The 24,856-nt window shown below is 40.7% G+C and overlaps 1 protein-coding gene across 4 annotated transcripts in view; it reads left to right on the forward strand.

Moving 5' to 3' along the window:
• Positions 1 to 24,856, forward strand: part of KCNC2 (potassium voltage-gated channel subfamily C member 2) — a 329,619-nt gene that overhangs the window by 294,278 nt on the left and 10,485 nt on the right. For all 4 annotated transcript variants that reach the window (XM_040343980.1, XM_040343982.1, XM_040343983.1 and 1 more), the window contains exons 3-4: positions 3,464 to 4,391; positions 23,271 to 23,426. In XM_040343980.1, the coding sequence (XP_040199914.1) occupies positions 3,464 to 4,391; positions 23,271 to 23,426 (1,084 nt within the window). The remainder of the gene's footprint in view (positions 1 to 3,463; positions 4,392 to 23,270; positions 23,427 to 24,856) is intronic.

Raw genomic sequence — 24,856 nt, forward strand, 5'->3', positions numbered from 1 at the left:
CATATAAGCTTTTTTAGAAAGCCACATTTGAACAGAGAAAGACAAGGCACTTTTTACCCAGAAATAAAAATTTCAGAATTATGAGACACAAAGCAGAAATAATTTCAAGACACACCTGCATCATGTAAGCCCTTTTAGGGGTCTACATTTGAAGAGATAGCAATGAGGAAGTTTTTATCTGGAAATACAAATTACTGTGGATTATGTCAGGGACACAGAGCATACATATTACACAGACACACTGCATATCATAACCAAATACAGAATATCTCCCTGTGTCCCTGTTTTACTTTAAAACTTGGTAACATTATAAACTACATAGTCAGGGGCCTAGGTTAAAGGAGTTGTAAAGGAAAAAAATGTTTTGCCTAAAATGTATGTCTGCAACGTAGACAGACAGAACAGTTTAATGATTCTGTTAAAAAAAACTAGTAAATACCTATTAAATTCCTTTAACTATATCACCTCCAGCATTCTAGTTTCTGTTCTCTCATTCACTTCCTGGTTTGCATCGCTGGTTCATGTAAGAACTACATTTTCCAGTATGAATTGCGACATGCCCAGTAATTCACACCTCCTTGAAGTCTCTAACATGTAGAGAGCATCCTGCCACACAGATGTAGTTCCCAGGAGGGGGTGAGCAAGTTACTGACCACCGCAGTAAAGCCTCCCTTCACGGTGGTCAGTAAAATCAGACAAGCAGGAAGTGAACAGAACAGAGAAGAAATAGAGCAACTTCTGAGCAAAAATGAACAATGAGGAAGTGAAAAGAGGAATGTCTGCAGGTAAAGGATGCTTATTATGAAAAAAAAAAACATTCCTTTACAACCCCTTTAAGTTTTAGTGTTTTTTTAATTCTGGCTAGCTCCACTTGCCAGTTCATGAGAGATTGAGGTGTTGTCTGGGCTTTCAAATGTTTGCGGCTTTATGGTAGGGCTAGGTGTATCATTCCAATTAAGACAATTAGGAATAGTTTTCTGCCCAAAAAAGCATCTTGAACAGTTATTAAGCTGCTCACCTGCTAAGCTAGTTCACTCACCAGTCCCAACTGGCTGTGGATTCTAACAGAACTGGGGTCAAACTTTGTCCTTGAAAAAAAAAATGTGCTATACTTACGTGCTTTGTGCTATGGTATGGCATATAGCTGTCACTTACCTCCTCTTCTGTGGTCACCTTCTAGTACTCTTCATTCCCTCTATGGATATGGTTATATTTGGTCTATGACCATCTTGTAGAGATTTCTGAGGGACTAAAATATAACCAGAGCTACCAATTCAATCTCCTCCTAAAAATCCTAGTTGTCTGGCTGCTTATGATTTACATTTTTCTTCACTGAGGCAGAAAGCCATAAACACAGAGGGCTAGTTTGACAGCAAGGCAACAGGCATTTTCAGAAGGAGGTTACCAAAGTTAGCTGCAATATTCATCACTTAAAAAGTTTCTTTAAAACTTTCTTAATTAGAAGAACACAATTCACAATTGTATTCATTCCTGGCATACTTTATTCAAGCAAATGGCAGCACATTTCATTCCAGTTTAATCTACATTTTCTAGTGATTAACTTTTTTTTCCTCAAACAGGATGTACATTTTTTTTTGCATTTTTCCTCTTTGTAAATTATCCTCTGTTATATTAAGATGTAAAGCAATCTAAGCAATACAACATTTCTTCATGACATTCATGATATACCTTTTAAACATGTAAAACTCAAAGATGTAATAGAAAAAAAAACTTGCTGAATCCAGTGATTCATTTGTTTTAAATTTCTTTGATCTTTCTTAAAAAGAAATATATTGAAAGGGAATGCAGAATGAGATTCTGCTACAACTGATAACTTCAGATTTAAGGATGTTTGTAGGTTTATTAGTTGGCCAAATCTTAGAAAATCAGGCCTAAATGTAATGAGAACGAATTGTTTTCCAGGATTTTACTTTTCCATTCAGTTTAGTTGTTTTGATTAGCAAGCATTTTAAATTATTTCACCTATGTAAAGTCTAGTTCCAAATGTATCTGAGTGCTGATGGATAAATGCTAATGGTTTTCAGATTCAGTATAATAGAATTTCTTGGGATTTCTCGGACAGATAATTATATGTTACTTAAAGTACATGCTTTTTTCTCCTTGACATGCAAATGCAATCCATTCCATCCGGGAGTCAATGTCTGGCTAATTGTCTAGCCTGCATGACTTAGACACAGTTACAGTAAATAATTCTAGTAGGGAGCTGGTTTCAGATCAGTTGATTTACTAAGTGCAAGGTAATTCAGCCAGAGAATAGAAAAACAGAGCAAACAAATGTTTTCACAGAACACTAGTCAGCTTTGTCACTTTTGTTGGTGATTATTAGAGCGAAGGCATTAGCTTCCTTATGGCAGTACACATTATCTAATATAATGGTCAGTTTGGAGCTTTGCTAAGCTGGCCTCATACAGCAAGCAACCAATTAACTTTTGCAGCAATCAAAATGTTTCTCTTGTGTCTCATAAGGGATGCTTCGATGTTTCCTGTGTTTGATATGGTTAAAATTACAGTAGATATATACAGTCAGGTTTAGATCGGTAATAGCTTACAGTCACATATTGTAGATATGAGAATATCTAGTAATAGAGACAAAATGGGGGCTATATTTCAGATTCAAGTCTGTAGTAGTTTTCCGTTTACTTTACATAGTTAAACTGAGTGTATATGATTTGTTGTGATTGGGTTAACTTGTAAAATTGGGCTATCACTGTGCAGCTGATATATTATTACAATTTTTGTAAAGAGAGAGACAGATGTATTGCCATGAAGCATTGAGAAAAAACATTTAAATCATATAAACTTCTTACGAGCTTAAGTGAAGTTCTCAGGGACTAATATATTACTGAAATTAATTGTTTGATAACTTAAAATATGTTAGAATTTTTTAATAAGAGCTAGAAGCATGTCTCTTAACTATCAATGTTTTGCAGGGATTTCCTAGTCTGTTACTTAATTAAATACTACTTAATTTGTTGTTGTGTTATTCAGCTGTTCTAACTATGTTAAAAAGGTGGCGTTATGATTATTTTTGTTATTCTTGCATGAGCCATAAATATAATTTAAACAATGGATACTAAAAGACCTGGCTCTTTAGAATGAAAATAAATTTAAAGTGAAACAAAGCAGACTGAAGCTGTAGCCAAAGACTGATATATACTTGTGCTTTCCCTTCCTCTTTTAAAAGCAGGAAAATACTATTCTAATTACACACAATTTACATTTCCTGAATTAACATATTTTATCTTGCACTCCGACACATCTGCCTTTGGTACTACCAATGCTTATAATTTTATGTATAGATAAATATCACTCTTTTATTTAAAATTAGATATGTCAATCAACATATTCTGCAATACATACACATCTGTAAATGAACACATTTAAAACATATAATAGAGTATGGCAAGACTAATCTTATTTTCTTTATTTTTTTTTGTTTCAGTTCATCGCCTTTGCTTCCTTATTCTTCATCTTGGTATCTATAACTACATTTTGCCTGGAGACCCATGAAGCTTTTAATTCCATCGTCAATAAAACTGAGACAGTAAATAATGGCACAGAAACTGTTTCAATAATTGAGATTGAAACTGACCCTGCCTTGACATATGTTGAAGGAGTTTGTGTGGTATGGTTTACATTTGAATTTTTAGTACGTGTCACTTTTTGCCCTAACAAACTTGAATTTGTCAGAAATCTATTAAACATAATAGATTTTGTGGCTATTTTGCCATTTTACCTGGAGGTGGGACTCAGTGGACTTTCTTCCAAAGCTGCTAAGGATGTGCTAGGGTTTCTCAGGGTTGTGAGATTTGTCCGCATCCTTCGAATTTTTAAACTGACCAGACATTTTGTAGGACTGAGAGTGCTTGGGCACACTCTTCGAGCTAGCACTAATGAATTTTTGCTTCTCATAATATTTTTGGCTCTAGGAGTCTTAATATTTGCCACAATGATCTATTATGCTGAGAGAATAGGTGCCAGTCCAAATGATCCATCAGCAAGCAAACATACGCAGTTTAAAAATATTCCTATTGGGTTCTGGTGGGCTGTGGTTACTATGACAACATTGGGATATGGCGACATGTATCCTCAAACTTGGTCAGGGATGTTGGTAGGTGCACTATGTGCTTTGGCTGGAGTACTTACAATTGCGATGCCTGTTCCAGTCATTGTAAACAACTTTGGAATGTACTACTCCCTTGCTATGGCAAAGCAAAAGCTTCCAAGAAAAAGAAAGAAATATATCCCACATGGACCTCAGGCTAGTTCCCCCACTTTCTGCAAGATGGATCTTAACATTGGATGTAACAGCACACAGGTGGATGCATGCCTTGGCAAAGATAACCGAATGATGGAACACAACATGTCAGGTATAGTACAAATCATGTAACCTAAAGTACTGTAATAATAAAAAAAACAATGTTATGATAAAAAAAGAAACCTCAGTCAGGTTTTTATAAATGCCTCTGTTCCCATTGAGGAGATTCCTCTTTACTTCCTGTTTATGTTACAAGAGGTTGAAAGTGAGAGGAAATATATTTAACATTCTCAATGTAGACAATATTAAAAATAGACAGAGGGTGTAACACTTTCCCACTCTATCCAAAATAGTGATTTATTTACAATTATTCTCTTATTTTAATATATTTTTTAATTATTTCTTGCTAAGGAAATCATAGTTATTTTCTATGGAATAAATAATGAATTAGCTAATTAACTGAGCACTAATTAGTTAGCTACTAGCTGATTTTACAGCAATTTATGGTTGAATTTGTACAGTGGTCTATGTCAGCAACAAGATACTTATAGCGACCTGTAGCAGTGACAAATAGTGACTATAGTAATTAAATCACTAGCTACATATTTTTTTCTAAATGTTGATATTAGCAATTTGTAGCATTGATTCATCCTTACTACAAAATCACCTATATGACATGTCTCTATAACTGTGCTGTAGGCAGATAAAAACATTAATTGAAGCAGGTAAATACAGATTTTAAAATCAACTAATTTAAGTACTTGACATTGGCTTGGTATTAGCCAATCCTCCATACAGCAAAGCTTGGACTGTTAGAGGGAAAAGCACTTACAGCCAAATGGATGTTCTGCAATGTTCATTTGCTAACAAGTATCATGCTACTAGGAGGTGAGAACACAGTACTATTAGCTCTTCTGTTTGCCTTCATGGTCTAATCATAGGGTAGAGAAGAAATTAGATCTTGTATTGTTTGCCTGCAGTGGAGAAAAGTAATCTTTCCAGACTGGTGATGCTGTGTAAACCTCAGAAATTAAAGTATAACTAAAGGCAAAACATATTTTTTTATTAAAAAATTTTTTGGATGAAGTGGAGAGGGATTAGAACCTATGTCTGATTTTTTGTTGTTGCTGTCTGTGCCCCATTAAGACGATTCATCCTCCCTATTTGTCCTGTTTACCGTCATCATTGAAAGTGAAAGTAAAAGAAAATCCCAAACTTTGGTTTGTTCCTAGAGAAGTAATAAAGGGGACATCTTCCAATGGGGCACTTGTTCTGGTGACCCCGGGGGCCCCAAGATATTCCTTTTTCTGTGCAGTGTTTTCTCTCACTTCCTGTTTCAGCTATGGAACAGGAAGTGAAGGGAACTCTACCCAAATGGACACAGATGGCAAAAAAATCTGATCAGGTTATAACCCTCCCTTGCTTTATCCAAGTTATAGTTCTACTTTAATAAACAGAAATACAAATATTTGGCTGGTAAAACAGTGCTTATGATTGTATTTTATTTGCGTAGGTTTCTGTTTTTCTGGTCTTCAGATTTAATATGTAAAGATATACTATACTGTATAAATCTGAATGAAGTAAAATATACTCTGCAATATGCTGGGTTACATTATTTCAGGAAGCACTTTTCACATGTTCACTTAGCTCAGTAAATTGTTTACACTTCAATAACTCAATCACACGCAAAGGAAATTTATATGTTCTTAAAATACTGTGGATGTAATTCTGTGTTCAGGTTAACAAAGGTTCATCTGACTACATTATAAATGTACACCTTTAGTAAATTAACTTCACTAAATATTTATAAGGCTAATTGGTAAGTAGGAAAACATGGGCCAGTTAGGTCAATGTGGACCTCTATAGCAGTTCTTTAGAATTTTCTTTACCCCTACCTCCACCAAGCATAAGGGATGAACCTAGTATCCCTCAGTGCTGGCCTGGTACTTTGTCAGAAGAGCAGTAGCTTTTATTTGCTCCCGTTATAGGCTATACAACCTTGCCCAGTGCATGTTGCTATGAGGGCTGACATAAAAGCACAGAAGGGTTGCAATCGAGCTATGTAGAAGTCATGCTATATGCTTAGAGCACTAGGTTGGTAGTTTTTAGAGAAATGAGTTAAAAAAAATTATGAAAAGTCAGATGTGTGACTTTAGGTAAAGAACAGGTGGGTTACTTTTGAGGGAATTATTCATAGCCCATGTATCTTTACCATGCATGTCACAGTTTGTGTGTGTTAGCATGAACAAATCAATATGTTTAAAAAGAAACCTGTCATAACCATGGGAAGGTCACACTGGACACATGGTGAAAAAATATGGTATATAAAAAAGTTGTTTTTAATGGGACCTGCATGCTAAAATAAATAGCAGACTCAGCCATGTAGACAGATAAACTTACTGTATTTGGAAATACTCACCCTTTAGAATTAAACTTATTGCCATCATCTGCTGTTTTTGAGTGCCTTCTAATGGTAAAATATGCTATTTACATTAAACATATTAAAGACTATCAGAGTATGGGCAGGCTATGACCGGAACTGACTTTTACAGGAAGAATTGAGATTTGTGTTTTATTTGAGCTACCTACGGTATATCTCTGGATCTGATAAACATTTTTACATAAAGTTTTCATTAGAGTTAAACCCTGCTTGTGCATTTCTCATCATATGCTTATTCTAAATTTTCCAGGTTTGTGATAAAAGAATCTTACATTTTCAAATGTAGCTGTATGCATTTGTGTACCTTAACCCACACATGCAATCATTATTATAGAATGAAAAATGTTGCCAGATTTCAGAAAACAAGTATTATTATGAACATTTTCTAGAACAGGGATATGCAATTAGCGGACCTCCAGCTGTTGCAGAACTTCAAGTCCCATCAGGCATAGCAAGATTCTGACAGCCACAAGCATGACACACAGAGGCAGAGACGTGATGGGACTTGTAGTTTTGCAACAGCTGGAGGTGCCTTTATTGTATATCCCTGTTCTAGAACCTTGTGAGACTGGATTTTACACCATTTAATTTAACTTAAAAATTACTCTGTGGCTAAACTAAAAGTGTGAGCAAAATGTTACCCAGCATAGAAGAATGTAAACAAATACCTTTCTTGTTGCAAGCACTGTTGAATGCTGCTCTAATGAAGAGGGATTCTCAGAAGTCTATGCAGAAGCAGACACTTTTGGGAGTGTTGATCTCCATTGTTCCCCAATTCCTTTCACTGACCCCATATTACTACAGAACACCCTATCATTGGACAACCAGAAAAATATTTACCGTATTTATTGGCGTATAACACGCACAGGCATATAACACGCACCCTAACTTTAAGAGGGAAGTTTCAGGAAAAAAACTTTACACAGCTCCTTGCGTATAACATGCAGGTACAGTTTACCCTCTATTTTCAGTGTAAAAATATGAGTGTTATACGCCAATAAATACAGTACTTGATTTCACACAGGGAGACCTTTTTGTGTGCATTTTTAGTCCAGGGACAGAGTCACTTTCAAGGTTATGTTTCATGCATGAGATGAGTGATGCATCAATGGCTGTGGAAATTACAGTAGATTAATTATGTGGATTTTTGGTGTTGGTTTTTTGGAAACAAATGCATTCAGTCCAATTTAGTTTCAGTTAGCATATCAACCCTTTTCATCTGCTTTAAAAAATGTAATTATCTGATTAACGTAAAGCAGCTTTATCTATATTTATGATGATAAAAGCATCCCCCTATAATGTAAAGGGAGATTGTGCATTGTTATCCCACAGTATCAGAGAAAAATGCATGTGATAAAAGGGGACCTAAAAATCAGTCTGGAAAATTCCAGCAGTGTGAGAGCAAGTATTATGAGAGTCACTTAAAGTGCTACTAAACCCACAACATTAAAATCAGTCTTTATATGCAGTAAAGCATGCTTGTTATACTCACTGTGGAACCTAAGGGGTTAATCCTCTACATTGTTTGATTCTGTCTTCTTTGTGCCTCCCCATCTTCCACAGTCCCCGAACCATCTCCTGATAGAACAGAGAGTTGGGTGTGTATTGTTAGAGAGTTTTTTTCTTGGGAGGGTGCATGTGACCAGCACAAGGCCAATCAGCACTGTCCAGACAGAGGATCAGGGGTCCTGCAGCCTCATAGGACAGTCAGAGTAGACTGAAAACTCATCCTACAAGCTTTAACCAGACACTGATAGAAGTCAAAAGAATGCTCCAACTGTTGAGAAAAGGTATTTAGCAGTTTACATTTATGAGAACTATTGCATTTTTATGTTATGTGTACTGTGTGAGACCGGATATAGTGAATGCAGGGTCCTGGGTTTAGTAACACTTTATTTGAGTGTACAAGAATCTTAAAATCTGGTCTTAACCACTTAAGGACCACCTCCTGCATATTTACATTGGCAGAATGCCACAGCTGGGGACAGGCGCCCGCAATCCAGTCCGAAGCTCCGTGACCGCGGCCGTGGGACCCGCGGACCCGATCGCCGCCGGTGTCCCACGATCGGTCACAGGAGCTAAAGAACGGGGAGAGGTGTGTGTAAACACACCTTCCCCGTTCTTCACAGTGGCAATGTCACTGATCGTCTGTTCCCTGATATAGGGAAAGGCGATCAGTGATGTCACACGTCCAGCCCCGCCCCCCTACAGTTAGAAACACATATGAGGTCACACATAACCCCTACAACGCCCCCTAGTGGTTAACTCCTAAACTGCAATTGTCATTTTCACAGTAAACAATGCATTTTTATAGCACTTTTTGCTGTGAAAATGACAATGGTCCCAAAAATGTGTCAAAATTGTCTGATATGTCCGCCATAATGCCGCAGTCATGAAAAAAAAAGCTGATCGCCACCATTAGTAGTAAAACAAAAATATTAATAAAAATGCCATAAAACTATCCCCTATTTTGTAAACGCTATACATTTTGCGCAAACCAATCGTTAAACGCTTATTGCGATTTTTATTACCAAAAATATGTAGAAGAATACGTATCGGCCTAAACTGAGAAAAAAATATGTTTTTTTATATCTTTTTTGTGGGTATTTATTATAGCAAAAAGTAGAAAATATTGTTTTTTTTTTTTCAAAATTGTCGCTCTATTTTTGTTTATAGCGCAAAAAAATAAAAACCGCAGAGGTGATCAAATACCACCAAAAGAAAGCTCTATTTGTGGGAAAAAAGGATGCCAATTTTGTTTGGGAGCCACATCGCACGACTGCGTAATTGTCAGTTAAAGCGACGCAGTGCCGAATCGCAAAAACTGGCCAGGTCCTTTACCTGCATAATGGTCCGGGCCTTAAGTGGTTAAAACCAAAGTCCAAGTTCATTAAAAAAAAAAAAACACCCTGCCACTGCTAAAATTAAAAGTAGCTCTCACGCTGTTATCCAGCATCACTAACCCACTTCTGGAGATCCTAGGACATCCAGAACCTTTGGGCTTTAAAGTATTACAATTGTATCAACTTTTTTATAAATGTTTTGTCTTGCATGAGCATGTGAATGTATGTGCACACAATCCTAGAATGTATTTAGCTGACTGTCAAACTTTTGGTGACCTCTAAAACATGAGATAAATAACTTATAAAACAGTGTTAAAGTAAATTCTCTAAGGAAATAAATAAATAAATGCATGCAGTAATTAACCACTTGCCTACTGGGCACTTATACCCCCTTCCTGCCCAGGCCACTTTTCTGCTTTCAGCGCTGTTGTACTTTGAATGAAAATTGCTTGGTCATGCAACACTGTACCCAAACAAAATTGTTATAATTTTTTTTAAACAAATAGAGCTTTATTTTGGTGGTATTTAACCACTTCAGCCCCGGAAGGTTTTATCCCGTTAATGACCAGCCCATTTTCTTTGCGATATGGCACTGCATTGCTTTAGCTGACAATTATGTGGTCGTGCGACACTGTACTCAAATAAAATGTATGTCCTTTTTTTTCCACAAATAGAGGTTTCTTTTAATGTTATTTGATAAGCTCTGAAGTTTTAATTTGTTTGCTCTATAAACAAAAAAGACAATTGTCAATTTTGAAAAAATCAATATTTTTTATTTTCTGCTATAAAACATACCTAATAAAAAAAATCCAATTCTTCATTGATTTAGGCCAATATGTATTCTGCTACTTTTTCTGGTAACCCCCCCCCCCCCCAATAAGCGTATATTGGTTGGTATCTACAAAATAGGGGATAGGCATTTTTATCATTATTATTTTTTTACTAGTAATGCGGTGATTAGCAATTTTTAGTAGGATCGCGACATTGTGGTGGACAGATTGAATACCTAACTGACATTTTTGACACTTTTATGGGAACCAGTGACATGATTACAGTGATCAGGGGCGATCAAGGGGTTAACTGTGTTCCCTGGGTGTGTTTACTAACTGTATGGGGGATGGGCTGCCTGGGATAACACAGAGATACTGATTGGCAGCACTAAGAGGTGGCACTGATGGGCGGAACGTGGTCCAGGCATGAGGTATTTAAGGAATGTAAAAATATAATAGCCAATTTGGAGTAGTCTGTGCATTTTTGGATCAGTTTCTCAACAGCAATGCATATAAACCTGCATAGACACCTAAATATGGAAAAACACAAAATCATTGTGGCTGATTTAATTGATGCATAACTAAAGGCAAAACTTTTTTTTTCTAGTTTTGGATAAAGTGGAGAAGGATTAACAACCCTGTCAGGTTTGTATTGCTGTCTGTGCCCCCTGTTAGGGAGACTCACCCTCTCTATTTGTCCTGTTTACCATTATCACGAGAATTAAAGAAAATCCCACATTTTGGGTTGTCCCAAGAATAGTATTAGGGAGAAATCTTCCAATTGTGGCACTAGTTCTGGTGACCTGGGGGGCCCCCCAAGGTATTTATTTTATTTGTAGGGATTTCCTCTCACTTCCTGTTTTGGCTATAGGACAGAAGTGAAGGCAAATCTTCCCAATGACAAAGCTGTCTTTTTTAATGGTGGAAAAATAGTATGTCAGGTTTCTATGATGTAAAAAAAAATGAGACAAAGATAAATCGTTTCAGAACTTTTTTCCACCTGGAGTGACAGAAGTAAAAATAAAAAAATAAAATAATATGGTTTCAAAAGTGTGCACACCCTTAAACTAATATTGACACATCTTAACTTGGCAGTATTTGCCAACTCTTCTTTTCAAAAACACCCTCTTTAGATCACCCCACAGATTTTCAATGGGATTCAGGTCTGGGCTCTGGCTGGGCCATTCCAAAACTTTAACCTTCTTCTGGTGAAGCCATTCCTTTGTTGATTTGGATGTATGCTTTGGGTCATTGGCATGATAAAAGATGAAGCTAGTCTTCATGTTCAGCATTCTAGCAGAAGCCTGAAGGTTTTGTGCCAATATTGACTGGTATTTGGAACTATTTATAATTCCCTCTGTTCATAATTCTCTTGAATAAGGCCCCTGTTCCAGCATAAGAAAAACAGCCCCAAAGCATGATGCTGCCACTACCATTATTTATTGTGGGTATGGTGTTCTCTTGGTGATGTGCAGTGTTGTTTTTGCACCAAACATATCTTTTGGAATTACGGCCACAAAGTTCATCAGAACATAACATGTTTTCCCAAATGATTTTGGGAGACTTCAGATGTGTTTTTGCTTGGATGTTTTTTATCATAACAAAAGGCTTCCGTCTTGCCACTCTACCCCATAGCCCAGCCATATGAACAATGCAGAAGAGTTTCGTCACATGTACCACACAGCCATATATTCCTGCAGCTCCTTAAGTGTTGCTGTAGGCTTATTGTCAGCCTCCCTGATCAGTTTTCTTCTCTTCTTTTCATCAATTTTGGAGGGACATCCAGTTCTTAGTAATGTCACTGTTGTACCATATTTTATCCACTTGATGATGACTGTCTTTTTTGTGTTCTATGGTATATCTAATGCCTTGCAAATTCTTTTATACCCATCTTCTCACTGATACCTTTTAACAATGAGATCCCTCGGAGGACCATGTCTTTTGCTGTAGGATGGGACTAAAAAAAAGTCAGGAAAGACCTACTAGAGCAGCTGAACTTTATTTGGGGTTAATCAGAGGCACTTTAAATGATGGCATGTGTGTACTGACTCCTATTTAACATGATTTTAAATGTGATTGCTTAACTCTGAACACAGCTAAATCCCCAGTTATAAGAGGGTGTGCATACTTATGCAACCACATTATTTTATTTTTTTTACTTTTACTCCCCCCCCCCAAAAAAAAAATATTCCAGTTTGTTTTTCAATTGAGTACAGTTCATAGGTCAAATTAAATGTGGAAAAAGTTCTGAATTTATTTATCTTTGTCTTATTTTTTATATCACATAAACCTGACATTTTAACAGGGGTGTATGGCCCCGTACACACGACCGAGGAACTCGACGTGCCAAACACATCGAGTTCCTCGTCGAGTTCAGTGTGGAAGCCGCCGAGGAACTCGGCGGGCCGACTTTTGCCATTGAACAACGAGGAAATAGAGAACATGTTCTCTATTTCCTCGCCGAGGTCCTCGTCGGCTTCCTCGGCCGAAAGTGTACACACGGCCGGGTTTCTCGGCAGAATTCAGCTCTGAACCGAGTTTCTGGCTGAATTCTGCCGAGAAACTCGGTCGTGTGTACGGGGCCCATGTGTTTTATATCCACTGTATGTGTGTGATTTTAAAACAATTTTCATTTAATATTTGACATATATAAAGATATTTTGTATTTACTTAATTTAACTTTACTTTACTTAATTTAACTTGTATTTACACACTTTAACATGTGTGTCCTGTGAAAGCAGCTACCCTTTGACTGGTATTTTAGTTATCTTTTTTTCTATTAATACATAAGCTGCAGGGACCGCACTGACTTAGTGAGTTGGGATATTTCTATGGTTTAAACCATTTTGCCTCATTATTAGCACTAAAACCTGAAGGGGTTCTACTTTTTCTCCACTGTATCTATCCCACTAAATATCATGTTATGAGATAAAATACCACATGGTTTTGTGAGTAAAATACCTCAAATTTTATTGAAATAACTCATGCTTTAGTTTAGTAGTGTTTTTTGTCAATTACAAAAAACAAATTGTGAAAAAAATCTTTGAGTTATTGTATCTTAGATTTTAGTAGTAAAAAACTTGTGAATTGTTATTCTAAATCAGGGATATGCAATTAGCGGACCTCCAGCTGTTGCAGAACTACAACTCCCAGGAAGCATAGCAAGACTCTGACAGCCACAAGCATGACACCCAGAGGCAGAGGCATGATGGGACTTGTAGTTTTGAAACAGCTGGAGGTCCGCTAATTGCATATCCCTGTTCTAAATGGTTGAGATTAGCATTAAACAAGATTCATCCAAAATACTTTTTTCAAAAGGAATATGAAAGTTCAAAGAATTTCTGCTCTAGGTCAGTCTCACACTTCTTTAGCCACTTACCTGCAGCTGCATTAAAAAAACAATAGAAGATTTGGATAGCCACTTCAATTTGACACTTTTTTTTGTAGAAATCATTAAAAACACAGCAAAATGTGTGCATAGGGGGAGAGAGATGTGGATGTGTTTCACGCTACTAGCGCTACTCATAACATTATGATGTTATGAGTAGCATACATAGCATTATGCATGTAGCTTGTAGCTTGAAACACATCAACATCGCTCTTTCCCCTTGCTCACTGTTTGCTTTGCTTTTAATAATTTCTACAACAAAGGTGTCAAACTGGAGTATGGCCTGTTGTTCAAAAGGAAAATGCTTTACTGTACTACTCATCATACTTATCACACGGTGTATATAGATTTCTTCTGAAATTTGCCCAACATTCACCTATTTTCCACCTAAATTCCATCTTTTCCCAGCTTTGAAGCAGTGATTGTATATTTTGAAATGTTTCATTGTTTTGGAGCTGTGCCTTTTTTTGCTTATGGAGTGTGCTAAACCTGTATTTCGAATGGATTTCAATGGTTATTTGTTTGTGTTTATTTATTTTACTATATAAACAAAAACAGTATCTCCCCCCCCCAAAAAAAAACAGTCCAGCATGTCAGGCTGGTATATCAAAAACAAAGGAGCGATAAGCATTCAGGCCAGCTGCAATGCTTATACCAGCCCACATTCCCTTCAACACTGGGGTAGTACTTTAAGGATGGTTTTGACTAAAAACAAAGGCCCCCCCCAAAAGCAAATAGTCAAGTAGTTTTATTATTAAATCAATGTCAGTATAAACAGATATACAAAGATAAATCTACCCAGAGTGTCGTGCAAAGCTGCTCAGCTATACAATACAAACATTATTATGGCTAAATGAAGCTAGAAGAGGGTGATATATTCTGAATAGCACAGTACGGCAAATGGATACCAAACAAAAGAGGAAGACACCCAGTACAGGTGGAGTTTGATGCAGTGCAGGTTTAGGGTGACTACACTACTTTTATCAGGCCTAGAGATGGATTTGATAAAGGGATACATTCAGATTGAAACAATATCACTGCTTCAACCTCCACCTGTTCTGGGTGTCCTCCACTTGTGTTCCCAGTTCACAAGTAAGGTTGAGCCGAACACCCCCCTGTTCGGTTCGCCCCAGAACCTGCGAACACAACAAACGTTTGTGTGAACTTTAGAACCCCGTTAAAGTCTATGGGACTCGAATGTTTGAAATCTAAAGTGCTAATTTTAAAGGCTAATATGCAAGTTATTGTCCTAAAAAGTGTTTGGGGACCTGGGTCCTGCCCCAGGGGACATGTATCAATGCAAAAAAAAGTTTTAAAAACGGACGTTTTTTCGGGAGCAGTGAATTTAATAATGCTTAAAGTGAAACAATAAAAGTGAAATATTCCTTTAAATTTCGTACCTGGGGGGGTGTAAAGTAAGCATGTGAAATAGCGCATGTTTCCATACTCAGAACTGTCTCTGCACAAAGTGTCATTTCTGGTGGTGTTCCCCCCAAATATCCATTCCAGACCCTTCAGGCCACATGCCCTCAACATGGGGAGGATGTCCCCATGTTGATGGGGACAAGGGCCTCATCCCCACAACCCTTGCCCGGTGGTTGTGAAGGTCTGCGGGCGGGGGGCTTATCAGAATCTGGAAGACCACTTTAACAAAGGGGACCCCCAGATCCTGCCCCCCATATGTGAATTGGTAATGGGGTACATTGTACCCCTACCATTTCACAAAGGAAGTGTAAATAGTTGTAAAAAAACAAACACACCGTTGAAAAAAAAACCTTTATTAAAAAAAAAAAATCCAGCGGTGGTAATCCACACTTGGTCCCGGCTCCCCACTCCAACGTTGTCGGTATCCAGCGACGGGTTATCTCCTCTCTGGTCCAGCGATGAGAAGATCGTCTGGGATCCAGAGTGCAGCATCGCCGGCCGCCTGTCTCCACCGGAGACAGCCCGGCGAATTACGCTGCTGAAGCTAGTGACATTTCTTATATTGGTGAGGTGGGGCCACCTGTCAGGTGACCCCGCCCCCTCTGGCGCAAGTGGGGAAACATGGGGGACGGGGTCACGTGACGGTGGCCCCGTCTCACTAATATAAGAAATATCACTAGCTTCAGCAGCGTCATTCGCCGGGCTGTATCCGGTGGAGACAGGTGGCCGGCGATGCTGCGCTCTGGATCCCGGGCGATCTTCTCATCGCTGGACCGGAGAGGAGATCACTAATCGCTGGATACCGACAACATTGGAGCAGGGAGCTGGGACCGAGAGTGGATTACCACCGCTGGAATTTTCTTTTTTTTTCTTTTTAATAAATGACTTTTTTCCATGGTGTGTGCATGTTTTTTTACAACTATTTACACTTCCTTCGTGAAATGGTAGGGGTACAATGTACCCCATTACCAATTCGCATGGGGGGGCAGGATCTGGGGGTCCCCTTTGTTAAAGGGGTCTTCCAGATTCTGATAAGCCCCCCGCCCGCAGACCCCCACAACCACCGGGCAAGGGTTGTGGGGATGAGGCCCTTGTCCCTATCAACATTGGGACATCCTCCCCATGTTGAGGACATGTGGCCTGGTACGGTTCAGGAGGGGGGGGCCCCACGCTTTTTTTTTTTTTCATGAATGAATTTTCCCTGAATTTCCGGGAGCCGACAATTCATTATAGCCGCAAGTCAGTTTTAAATGACTTTTTTTCTTTCAGAAATGACACTTTGTGCAGAGACAGTTCTAAGTACGCTATTTCACATGCCTTCTTTACACCCCCCCAGGTACGAAATTTAAAGGAATATTTCACTTTTATTGTTTCACTTTAAGCATTATTAAATTTACTGCTCCCGAAAAAATGTCAGTTTTTAAAACTTTTTTTAGCATTGATACATGTCCCCTGGTGCAGGACCCAGGCCCCCAAACACTTTTTAGGACAATAACTTGCACATTAGCCTTTAAAATTAGCACTTTAGATTTCTCCCATAGACTTTAACAGGGTGTTCCGCGGCTTTTCGAATTTGCCTCGAACACCCCAAATTGTTCATTGTTCGCCGAACAGGCAATGTTCGAGTCGAAAATGAGTTTGACTCGAACTCGAAGCTCATCCCTATTCACAAGTGTGGGAGATGACCAGTTACTTGTCCCCTATAGAAGGGCAGGTAGGTGAAAAATTAACCCCCAGCACCACACACGCGCACACACACTGACAGTGTTTGGAGTGTTGTATTGCTTTGCACTGAAGATTGATGTTTTTGTAGTTTTGTTTAACTGTGATTTTTATTTTATTTTATGTAAACAGCATTGCACTTTTTATTTATATTATTGTCTAGTGTGTATAAGTGGGAATCCCTTAATTATTGCTAGCCTACTGCTGCTTAAATATTAAGACTAGGTACATAGTTGTGCAGCCGATATTTGTTGAGTATTTCTTTGAGGGAAAACCCTTATTTTTTGAGAGAACCCCACTCAAAACACCCACCCAATGCTGAAGGGCAGGTGCACTGGTATGGACATTGGGCTGCATGTTGCCTGCTCACTTGCTATGGGGATACCAGCCTGCATGGGAAGGCGGCACACTTTTTATTTTATTTTTTGAATCAAAAGGTTTTTATTGCTCACATAACAAACATTTACAGGAAAAGACAAAGGCTTGCATTTACAGGAAAACAAAAAGCAAATGAAATCTTGTAGCTTACATTCCATCATATATAACATAAATCCTTAAGAGACCACAGAGTCATAACCGTATAACATTACTTCCTTACTATATATCACTTGACCTCGACAGGCCCACTGTCCTCACCACCGCCCGCTCTCTCCCTCCTACCCCTTCCCCAGCTAGAAGGCCTCCCAGATGAATAGGTAAGAATTCTTTTTCTGGCGCAGATAGCTGCCCCTACACTCCACCCAGCAGCCTGTCCTGTACCAGTTCCAAGGGGCTAAGACCAGGTGTCGCGAGCCATGGATCCCAGATCTTAAGAAATTTCCCTGAGCTCCCTCTGTGCTGGTATATATACTTTTCCATTGATAGGGTCCTGCCCATGTGTTGGATCCATGTTTTAAGGGCCGGGGCTTCCCTTGATTTCCAATGCAAGAGAATAAGTTTTCTTGCCTGGAACAGAGACCTGGCAAATGCCACCCTGGTGGTCCCCTCCTCGACTACCCCCTCCAGAACGCCCAATAGGCAATGAAGCGGCTCCAATGGAACGTTGGCCTGGAACACCGAGTTCAGTGTAGCCAAGACCTCTGTCCAATATCTGTGTAGCTTGGGACACCTCCAAAGTAGATGGATCAGATCTCCCTGGGCCGCTCTGCAGCGTCCACAGAGCGGATCCGGGGCCCGGCCCATTCTGAAAAGTTTAACCGGAGTGTAATGCACCCGCAACAGGATATAGAGTTGGGAGACTCTCTGCGATACATTAAGCGAGCATGTGTTTACGGCCTGTAACGCCTCCTCCCACACCTCACCTTCCATGGGCCCCAGGTCCACCTCCCATTGTTCTGCTACGTTCATAGGGTGTCCCTCGAGAAATGAAGCCAAAAGCATATTGTAACATAACGAAATCATGCCCTTAGTATCCTGTGTGGAGTACAACATTCGGAAAATCGGCGTGGGGGAATGAACCCACGCCGTACCTGCCCCCTGGGCCCTAACAGCATGCTGTAATTGCAAATAATAGAATAGCATGGTATGTGGTAGGTTAAATCTGGATTGTAGTACGTCAAACGAGAGTAAGGCACCCCCCTGAAAGATATGCTTAAGGTGCGTGACCCCATAGGACCTCCATCTGTGGCCCTGGTCAATCCTGGCCAGTTCCTCATATGTGTCGTTTCCCCAAATGGGGCTAAATTCGGTAAACCCCACCACTTCCTGAAGCTGTCGAACTTTGTTCCAGATCTTCTGGATTAAAGCATACGTGGGCATACGTTTATTGGATCTTTGGAACTTACGAGCCTCCAGCCCCTCCGGAATCGTACCAGCTCCAGAGCCCTGCAGCATAAGCCTAGCCGCAGAGGCCTTGGGCATCGGTTCCATGGCTCCTATTAAATGCTGCAGCTGAGCCGCTAAGTAATATAGCCAGGGATTAGGTAGTGCCAGGCCCCCTCCCTCCTTCGGGCGCTGCAGTTGTTCCAGTTTTATCCTAGGGGGCTTGGTGTGCCACAACAACTGTCGGAAAAGGGAGTTAACTACACGGAATATTTTAAGGGTGATGACAATGGGCGCATTGTGAAGGAAATACAACAGTTGAGGCATTAGTATCATTTTGATAAGGTTGGTTTTACCCGCCAGTGACATCTTCAGTCTATTCCAGATTTGAATCTTGTCTCGAAATTTAGATAGTAGGGGGTGTATGTTAAGCTTACAATAATCTGTAATCGTGGGAGATATCCAGACCCCAAGATACTTAAATGATGTTACTACAGGGACCGGGCACGGGAGGCTACTCCCATGATCAGGTTCCCCATCCAGGAACATCAGGGCTGACTTCGTCCAGTTAATGGTGAGGCCCGAGAAGTGGCCAAAGTCAGTGATGATAGTCATTACCTGGCGTAGGGAGTCATCTGCATCCTCCAAAAAGAGGAGCATGTCGTCCGCATACAGCATGATCTTTTCGTGCATATTATCATATCTGAACCCGCGAACCGCCTCACAGTCCCTCACCAGGGCCGCAAGGGGCTCGATGGCCAGAGCAAAGAGCAGGGGGGACAGGGGGCATCCCTGCCTGGTCCCCCTGCCCAGAGCAAAGGCCTGAGACATCCTATCAGCCATGCGTACAGTTGCCTTGGGCTGAGCATACAACAGACGTACCCACCTCAGGAACCTAGGGCCGAATCCAAATTTAGACAACACCTCCCAAAGATACCGCCAGCCGACACTGTCGAAGGCCTTATTGGCATCTAACGACAACAGTGCCCTAGTGCCGGCGGATCCCGAGGAGGTCTGCACATTCAGGTAGAGCCGACGAAGATTCGTCGCCGTGGATTTACGCGGCATAAAGCCCGCCTGGTCAGAGTGAATAATGGATGTAATAATCTTGTTCACGTGCATGGCCAGTACCTTCGCAAGAATTTTGACATCGCTCTGTAGGAGTGATATAGGTCTATACGACCCAGGGTCCAATGGATCCTTGCCGGCCTTCAGAAGCAGAACAATGTTTGCTCTAGTCATGGAGGGGGGCAAGTCTCCAGTATCAAATGAGGAGTTGAACACCTCGAGCAATTTGGGTAGCATCGCCTCCCCATACTGGGTATACACTTCTATGGGAATACCATCGTCGCCCGGGGCCTTGCATGTAGAGAAGGATGCAACCGCCGCCCGGAGTTCCTCCAGGGAGAGCGGTGCCTCCAACATCTCGGATCGCTCCTATGGCAGGGGACGCCTGCTGAGATCTAGCGATTCTGGCCAGCAGACGACCCGTCTTTTCCCCCTCCTCATAATAGGCTTGCTGGGTAAAGAAGCGTTTCTTCTCCGCGGCGGAGGATCTCAGCCGGTCCAGGGAGTCCTGGCCCGACGTCCATGCCTCCCTCGCGGAGTCCGAAGGGTCCATAACGTAGGTCAATTCCAGCTGTCTCACCTGATCCTCCACCCGCTCTAAGAGAGCGGATGAGTTGTGCTTAACGGCTGCAATTTCCTCAATAAATGTTCCCCTGAGGCATGCCTTAAAGGAGTCCCAGTTTAGGGCGCGGTCCCCCCCTCCCCAGTTATCCATAAAGTACTGTTCTATCCTGCGTGTGACCTGATCATGGGAGGTGAACAATTTTAGCCAAAAGGCATTCAATTTCCAGGGAGCCCTGGGCAGAGAGGAGACCGGGCGGGTCACCAAGTGAGCCACCAGCGGAGAGTGGTCAGAGACCCCTCTCGGAAAGTACTCCACCCTAGGAATCATATTCAGAGCCTGAGGGGACCCCACACAGAGATCAATGCGTGACAATGAACCGTGGGACTTAGAAAAGCACAAGAACTGTTTAACAACAGGGTACCTAGCCCTCCAGATGTCTAGCCACCCCACTTCTCCCAGCCATCTGCTCAGTATCGTTCCCCTGCCCCCCTGAGGAGCCCGAGCTGGGGGATGCCTATCCATCCTAGGGTCAATACATGCATTGAAATCCCCCATTACCAGGATGGGAACATCAGGCTTATCGCCCAGGTAAGACAAAAGTAACTGTAACACCTCCCGAGAGAAGGGCGGGGGGATGTATACAAAAACTAGTACCATGGTAACTGTAAATAACTTGCAATATAAAAACACATATCTGCCAAGATTATCTATGGCTGCGTCGATTTCCTGGTAGGCCAGGGAGCTGTGCACCAGCACACTCACCCCCCGTGAATATGAGGTGTGAGTGGAGTGGTATGCCCTGCCCACCCAGGAAAATCCCAGACACCCCACCGTGTCCTTCGTAAGATGGGTCTCCTGCAAGCCCACAACCGCGGGGAGGAACTTTTTCAGTCCAGAACGAATCATGGTGCGTTTCAACGGGTCATGTACCCCGCGCACATTCCAAGTCACTATCGGGGTGGTGGCCATGGGTGAAACCAGAAGCGATCAATGATTAAGGCCATGGGCCTTAGGGTCATCTCGGGTAAGCAAAACCATAGGTATGACTGCAGTAAGTCCAGAAACAGAATAGGTAACCAATGTCGTGATCCTGTTAGCAATTGAGCAAAAGTTGTGAACAAAAAAGGGTGTTGTAGCAATGTCCACAGCACAGCCCCAGCCGGGGTGGAGGCGCTTCCCATCCGCGGCCCTCCAATGCGTGGATTCGGCAAACGATGTGTGCCAACCGGGCACAAACAATCACATTTCCCTAGCCAGGGTGAAACAGCGGCACCGATCAGTGCGCCGGTGCATGCCCCCCGCTGTAGCATAGATTCCAGGGGGGGTAAACTTCAACTGCCGAAGCTCTGTTCAATCGCTAATAAAATGTAAAACAGGTAAAATCCCGGTAAACAGGTAAAAACTTATCTTGTCTGCGACGAAAACGGTAACATGTGAAGGCAGCTGTGGGGCGTCAGTCTCCCCTGTCATCTTCTAGGCGTCTCCTCAGGTCCTGCTCATTGTGGTCTAGCCACTGCGCGGCCTCTGCGGCTGATTCAAAGAAAGTGGCTTGGCCTCTCACTGTAACCCGCAGTTTCGCCGGGAACAGCATTGCATATGTAACTTGTACCTTCTGCAGGCGCTTCTTGACCTCCGCGAATTTAGCCCTCTTGCGCTGTACCTCAGCTGAGAAGTCTGGGTAAAACGAGACTCTGGCCCCGTTGTAGTGCACCGATCCCCTCTCCCTGGCCAGCCGCAGGATTATCTCCCTGTCACGGTAGTTTAGGAGTCTGGCAAGCATGGATCTGGGGGGGCCACCAGGGGGAAGGGGCCTAGGAGGTGTGCGGTGCGCCCTCTCCACCGCGAACAGTGCGGTGAAGGCCTCTTTGCCAAATATGTCCTGGAGCCATGTCTCAACAAAGGCCGTGGGGTCCCTACCTTCCGCCTTCTCTGGGAGCCCCACTATACGGACATTGTTCCTTCTCAGGCGGTTCTCGATGTCGTCTGTTTTTGCGGTAGCCTGAGCGGATTGTTGCAGGGCAGATCTAGTGTCTCTGGTGAGGGGAGGGAGTGCATCCTCCATGTCACTAATGCGGCCCTCCACATCCGTGGTCCTCTCCCTGATCTTCTGGAGGTCATGGCGCATAAGTGACACCGTTTCAGTGAGCTCTCCAAACTGGAGCTTCAGGCCATCTACTGCAGCAGTAACCGATGACGTGCATTTCTGCACCGCCCGTAGGATCTCGCTAAGCGTGGGTTGCGGGGAGTCCTCCTGCAATTCCCCGAAAATGTCCTGTATGGCATCTGAGGAGCTCTCAAGTGGTAGTGTGTCCACACTTTTTATTTAATATTTTACATTTACCTTTTCAAGTTTCAGCTCCATGTAAAGCATGTTAACAAAAAGAAATGGGCATTCCCACTGACCCACTGACCGCCAATGAAAAGGGTGCACACTGAGCAGCAGGGGGCACAGGGCACATATAGATCATAAAGGGGGCACACTGACCACTAATGTTATGGAGCACTGACCTCTGATCATTAATATTTAACAAAGCACACAAAACTGACCACTACCATAAGAGGGTACTAACTCTTGATCAGTGAAATATATGAACTGCGCATTACATAGTCGTGACCTCTACCATTCAGACTGCTGCTTGCTTTGTTCCAAAAACAAAAACATGTTTGGGGGTATTTTGAAGTCCGTAAAATGCTATACATCAGGTTTTTCTATAAAAAAATGTAAAAAAAAAAAACATATATTCTATCCAAAGTAAGCTCTGTGCTAAAAAAAATATTAAATCATTTGGGTACAATGTAAGAATAATCGTCAGCCCATCTTTCACAGTACTGCAAATTGAAAAAATACCTGGTAATGCCAGGCAAATGCACAAGTGATAAAGTTACAAATTATTCTATTTATTTATATTTTATTTGTAAATTTATACACATTTTTATTGTTATTACTATATATTATTTGAGTATATTTCTGGATGTGATTTGCTGCAATTTGTCCCCAAATATTACCAGGTGAGGACAGTTCAGGAAGTGACCAACCTTTGTCACCTGGAGAAAGACACCCAATGAGACGCTCTAGCACTAGGGATAAAAACCGAAGAGCAGGAACTTGTTTCCTTCTGACGGCAGGTGACTATGCTTGCAATACAGATGGCGGAATACGGAAAGGTATGATATTTTTAAATTCTGAACTAATTATAATCTGAATAATTTATTACGTAAGATAGAGGTAAGCAATCACTGACACTCCAGCTGATACTGAGCTATGAATTCTGCAGTGAATATTTTGGAAAAATATATTTAGCAATAAAAAAAATTATATATACCACTGGAAATGCAGCTGGGGTACCAAGATAGCTTATCTTAACATAATGCACTGTTTATCAAGCTGTTGGATATGTACACCAAAGAATCAGTTACAGATAGTTTTCTTCAAATGTGAAAAAAGGCATTTTCAACATGTAAAGGTTTTTACTTACGATAGTTGAACTTATTTAACAACAATAACTTATGGTTTGTGTTTCAGTGTTTTAGTGAATGCTGAGTTTTTTTTAACATCATTATGATTACAAAGTAGAACTTCATGTGCACAGTGACATAAATATAGAAATGTTGTTGTTTATGTTTAAAGGAGAAATATTTTTTTATGAAAATATTGTATTTACAAAATAATGCATGCATGCCCACTCACCAAAATAAGTGATTTATAAAAAAAATTCTTTGCACAAATGTCATACACTTTTGTGCAAGCTGAACAAAGTTTCCCCATATGTTTTCAAATAGATTACCTCTTGTATCATCAGCTCCACCTAGTAAACAAAATGTGGTATTGTTTTCTGAAATACCTCAATGAGAAAACATGCTACATTTTGGCCACTAGGTGGAGCTGATGACACAGGATTTAATCAATTTGAAAATATAAGGTGAAATTTCATTCAGTTTTCAAAAAAGTTTCTGACATTCATGCAAATAATGTTTTACAAAATAGACCACTAAGTGTGGCTTAGCCAGAAGACTGCATTCGCATAAGGAGGGAAGTACATCACTGCACAGAACAAATTGGTTCCTTCCAGCTTTATGCTACGTCTGTCTTTTCATTTTATTAACAGCAGCATTTAAAATATGTAATAAGTGGCTGAAGAGCACAAGAGAGTGAAGATAGCACTGCCCTTTTACACACAAATCCTGGCAAAGGGTGTTCGTATAGAGAATATTCTGTGAAGGAATGGTTACATCACTTCCCTCAGATAATATTAACACCTTCATCACCTCCCACTAATGTCACAAAACATAGTCTACATACAAGATGGCATATGGATAATATGAAAAATAACAATAAATCAAAATATAACACAGATTTGCAGGTATGCTTTCACAACTTTAACCTGCAATTTCAGAATATTTACAGGAAAAAAAGTTTACTTTAATTCAGCTTGAACATACACATTCTAGTACAAATCTCTATCCTGAAAAGGTATGACTCCCCTCTTTTACATTTAAATTCAGATCAGCAGAACTTTAATCCATTTATATTATGAAAACATTGTCAAGTATAATATAATTTTTACCTTTAAGTTACTAGGTGATTTGGTATATTA

This window comes from Rana temporaria, chromosome 3 (assembly GCF_905171775.1).
Source record: "Rana temporaria chromosome 3, aRanTem1.1, whole genome shotgun sequence".
NCBI classification, from domain to species: domain Eukaryota; kingdom Metazoa; phylum Chordata; class Amphibia; order Anura; family Ranidae; genus Rana; species Rana temporaria.